Raw genomic sequence first — 5,000 nt, 5'->3', positions numbered from 1 at the left:
ATGCGACAGTTTGTGTGTATTGAGAATTGTATGGGAAAATCACCGATCGTAAAAAAATTGTGTAAATAACTATCTCATTTGAAATAAAGTTTTCCTACCTCAAATGTGTGACGAACTTGTCTCTTTTGCCGAGTTTAGAGCCATTCTGACGCCGTTTAGTGAAGTTATCCGGAAGGCGGTTATTTAAATAATAGGAAGGCCGACCACTCCATCCATCGCTAGCCAAACCTCGCTCCACAAATCGTTTTCTCCTCAACAGGAAAAGTCCCGAATCGCAATAAAAACAACAGTTTCATAAAGCCCAATAAATTTTACTCCAAATACGTGTGTTTCGGCGGCCGAAAGACTCGTGACGAACGAAAACTTTGCCTTAAAATTCACCAGCAATTTGAATTTGACCCGCGCGCTGGCAACACGACCGTTGTTGACTGCCCGGTCACAAGTCAACAACGGTCGTGTTGCCAGCGCGCGGTCAAATTCAAATGGACCAATAAGAGTTGAGGCTGAAACCATCTTGCGAGTTTCCGTTGTTGACTACCCCGTCACAAGCCTCTGAGGAAAGCTGAAGAAGTGAATTTTAAGGCAAAGTTTTCGTTCGTCACGAGTCTTTCGGCCGCCGAAACACACGTATTTGGAGTAAAATTTATTGGGCTTTATGGAACTGTTGTTTTTATTGCGAATCGGGACTTTTCCTGTTGAGGAGAAAACGATTTGTGGAGCGAGGTTTGGCCAGCGATGGATGGAGTGGTCGGCCTTCCTATTATTTAAGTAACCGCCTTCCGGATAACTTCACTAAACGGCGTCAGAATGGCTCTAAACTCGGCAAAAGAGACAAGTTCGTCACACATTTGAGGTAGGAAAACTTTATTTCAAATGAGATAGTTATTTACACAATTTTTTTACGATCGGTGATTTTCCCATACAATTCTCTATATACACAAACTGTCGCATACACCACGTATTTTCAGCTTGGGGAGCCTGTGGATCGCCTCATGTTTTTGCCACCACATAGAATTGTGTTTTCCCTCAAAATATTCGCTTGTTTTCGCTTTTGCTCGTACATATTTACCTTGATTTAATGTCCAGCGAATTGTTTTATCCTTTGGAATGAATTTTCCGTCGAAAAAACGGTTATTTGGATGGTTTTTGGCAAACAGAGGTCAATTATTAGTAATGTGATCTGTCTCGTTGCCGTTAGCAACGGGTCGCAAATTTGACTTTTTTTTTATCGGCTTATCATATTACGCATTATCGCTAATCGGATTGCTACAAAAATTCTGAAAACATTCGTGCCTGATCAGTTTTCCGTCAAATCTATGTCCAAGAAAGCAGATAAATTAAGGACGATTTTTATTTTGCATCCAAAAATTCGTAATCAACGTTAAAATGACCAAATTTGTCTGGAAAACTGATTTTTAGTGTTATTTTTCCGGTCAGTGTAAAACGCAGACTGCAGACTGCAGACCAAGGGTAAAATGCAGACTGAGGTTATAACGTAACTGTTGAAAAAGCCCAAACCCCTTAGAAATGCTAACCTTAGACCTACGGAGGCCTAAAACAATATTTAGACTCAACTGATAGCATTTCTAATGAGTTTGGGCTTTTTCAACAGTTAAATAATAACCTCAGTCTGCATTTTACCCTCGGTCTGCAGTCTGCGTTTTACACTGACCGGTTATTTTTCTTAATTATATTCTTTCAACTTTCGTTTTTATAAAATGTTTGAGTTGTCTGTAAATAAGTTATATGTTTTTGGAAAGCTTCTTTTTTTAGCTTTAAAACGTTGTATTGCTTTCCCCCTAACTTTAAACATTTTTTGAGAAAAAACGCATTTTTTAGCGATGGCTAATCTTGCGCGGCTTTCTCGCGATTGGGAAAGTAGGTAAAGAGTTAAATGCAGAAGTTACTTTTTATCAGACAAGAGGTTTGGAAATAGAATTCAAATAAAACTATTTCTCTTTGAAACGATCGGTTTGTAAGTCGCTTTAATACTACATTCGCTATCAAGCGCGGTGCGAGTCAACAATTATAAAAGTGATTTCAGAGAGGAAAGGAGAGAGAGAGAGAGAGAGGAAAAAATAAACAAATTATTTACCAGATAAGCATTAGCTAAGGGTCGGTCCGTGTAGCGAAAAACTGTGACCTCAGACTTGAAAAAGCATTTTCAAGACCTCAGCTGGCAAATAACATATATATTACTAACATTCTAAACACAGGAGCTCTTATACAGAGGTGTTCGTTCGTTGTGGTCACAATGCAATGGTCACAACCATAAGCACAGAGTAGACGACGTTAGAGCGGTTTTCATTTGAGTGTCGAAAGTAATTAGCAAATTGCTTTGGTGTTGCATTACTTCACTCAGTGATTGGTTCAAAGTTCTCGCGCCACTTTTTCAACCAATCAGAAGTGAAATCAAAACCAATTGTGGCTCGCGCGTGCACTTTGTGTCGGCTATACGTGTAATTACTTCGAGTTTTGATTGGTTTGCTGGATTGTCTCCGTCCTTTTTGATTGGCCAAAGTAATTACTTTGGTTTTGGTTTTACGACTTGGTTGGTTTTACTTGATTGAAACTCGCTCTATCATTATTATTGCCATTATAATTAGTAGTACAATTATTGAATCTGAACGTCACATAAACGGGCTTGGGGCTTAGAGAGAAAAGTAATTGAGACCAGGGACGCTTTCCTTCTGTATGGAAAAACCGGGGAGAATTATCTGCTTAAAGGAACAGAACAAATTTCCTCAATCAAAATATGGAACGGGACGACCCTAACCCTAATTCCTTTTCTTTCTTTCTCAAGAGACTGGATACTAATCATTTAGGATAGCAAACATGGCTGCCGGATTGTCGATCATTATTTCATAAGTAGTAATTCTTACCTGCAGTTGTGCAACTACAAGCTATAAAAGCATCTGCGTGAATTGATTGAAACCCGCACGATTCATTTGGGCAGCTAAACACCAAGACCCTTGGCGTCGAGTCCGCCATGTTTTTTCTTTTTTCAAGGAGCATGGTACTAGTGGGACAAAGCAAATGGAACAGGATTTTCCGATCATTCCGGGAAAACCGAGAAAAGAGGAATACCTCTGCAAATTTTTCTGTTCCATTTGATTTACCACCGGATCAATCGGATTTTTCGTACAAAAGGAAAGCGCCCCAGGAGCCCATGAGTAGGAGATTGCCTCTGCCATATAAGCCAATTCTTGACACCAGCCTCGGATCGATCCAAGGCTCTGGGAAGCGCTTTGAAAGAGAATATGCGCCGTAGGGTTCTTATACTCAAAAATTGGCTATTTGAACCTTACGGTGCCTGCTCACTCCTCCTGCTAACATGAATGCACCAATTAGAGGCGCTTTTGATTGTTCTTCACGAAAACCAATGAGAAGGCACCTTGTTTCATGGTTCCCAGAGCTCTTCTCTCCCTTAGTCAAGAGAAGAGCTCTGGGTTCGAGAGTGATACAAGCCCTATGAGTCAACCTTTGCGAGTATCTTTGCATTTTTACAACAGCAGGAGTTCTTCGGCCCTGTACGCGCTGTTTAGAATGCCAATCAGAATAGAATTATTGTCAAACAAAAACAAGAATAGCAAAAAAACAATGAATGCAAATTGTACAAATTGATGTAAATTGCTTTAATGTCATTCTCCTAATGAAGGGTTAGTTCTAAAAATACAAAAATAAGTGGGCTCCTTTCGAGACGTGCGACACGTTTCACAATTTCAGATTTGCAAATGAGTGAATATTGAAATTCAAGGAAGTGATTAAAAAAACTGCGAATTGTTCACAAAGAACTCAGGTACACTGTATTGAATCTCCAAGAGCAGCGCATGAAGGTTCTTCAACCTCGTTCCCGGGACATCTCCCTCAAATTCTGCGCTGGGATCCTGGGAACGAGGTTAGGAAATCTGAGACTGAAATCAGAGTCTTTCTTTTTTCCAGCCCACGTCTCGCACTGTTGTACTGTGGGACCTTTAGGTTTCGTGAAGAGCCAAAGCGCAAAGATTGAGTGCGACCTTACGGGATCTGTTAGCAAGGTCCTGTGGTACAAAGACAACAAATATTTGGAAAATGGAACAGATGGTCTCTATCAATCAATTGTTCAGCTAATGGATGGCACTACAAGAAGTATCCTTTATTTTCCCGTGGTGAAGATGGCACATGAAGCAATTTACAGCTGCAAGGCAAACTCCAATAAGAGCACAATTTGTCCAAACGGAAAACGCTTTTCAGTTATAGTTGTCTGTAAGTACTAAACGAGAAATTGACCTGTGATTATATTGAATAAATACTGATGCATACGTTCGTAGACATGGGCCATTCAATACCTCACTGAACAGGCTCCATGCAGGATTGGGAAAAAAGAACAACAGAACGAACAAAGATAACAATGCATTTAGCACAGAAAACAATGGGGAGTACGACACTATACAGCCAATGAAATATAGTGTTCAACAAGAAGCATGACCCTACGATATTTTTTTGACAGCTGTGTCACGAGTCTCCCACAGGAGACATGACCCTGCTATATTTTTGTGACAGCTGTTTTAACGTCCTAGCTCCTTTGAGTCTTCCACAGTTCCCTAGCTCAGGGTTTGGCCGTGCCTCTTGTTGAACACTATATTTCAAAGGATGATAGTGTCGTACTTCCTATTGTTTTCTGTGCTAAATCTATTGTTATCTTTGTTCGTTCAATTGTTCTTTTGCCCAATCCCTAAGTCTCTTTAACAAAAATATTTCATGTTGCCGTGCGTCGGCTCAGAAATACATCAAAGATGACGAGAAAATGTAGTAAGAACAAAAAAATGGCACACGAGGCGACAGCGAGGCGACAGCTGAGCGTGTCACTGATGTATGTTCTTACCACATTTTGACGTCTTCTTTGATCTATTACTGAACAGACGCGCGGCAAAATGGAATCTATTTTATATAACAAAGATTTCAACGTTCTTGATGATGACGTCGGCTCTGCGTCTGCTTGCAATAGATCTTAGGTGAAC

The 5,000-nt window shown here is 40.3% G+C and overlaps 1 protein-coding gene across 2 annotated transcripts in view; it reads left to right on the top strand.

Moving 5' to 3' along the window:
• The window catches only part of LOC138034787 (uncharacterized), a 24,771-nt gene that overhangs the window by 16,035 nt on the left and 3,736 nt on the right, over window positions 1-5,000 (top strand). For both annotated transcript variants that reach the window (XM_068881919.1, XM_068881936.1), the window contains exon 2: window positions 3,943-4,245. In XM_068881919.1, coding sequence (XP_068738020.1) covers window positions 3,943-4,245 — 303 coding nt within the window. The remainder of the gene's footprint in view (window positions 1-3,942; window positions 4,246-5,000) is intronic.

This window comes from Montipora capricornis, chromosome 1 (assembly GCF_036669925.1).
Source record: "Montipora capricornis isolate CH-2021 chromosome 1, ASM3666992v2, whole genome shotgun sequence".
Classification (NCBI taxonomy): domain Eukaryota; kingdom Metazoa; phylum Cnidaria; class Anthozoa; order Scleractinia; family Acroporidae; genus Montipora; species Montipora capricornis.
Note: the sequence above shows the minus strand (reverse complement) of the source record. Positions and strands in the feature narration are given on the sequence as shown.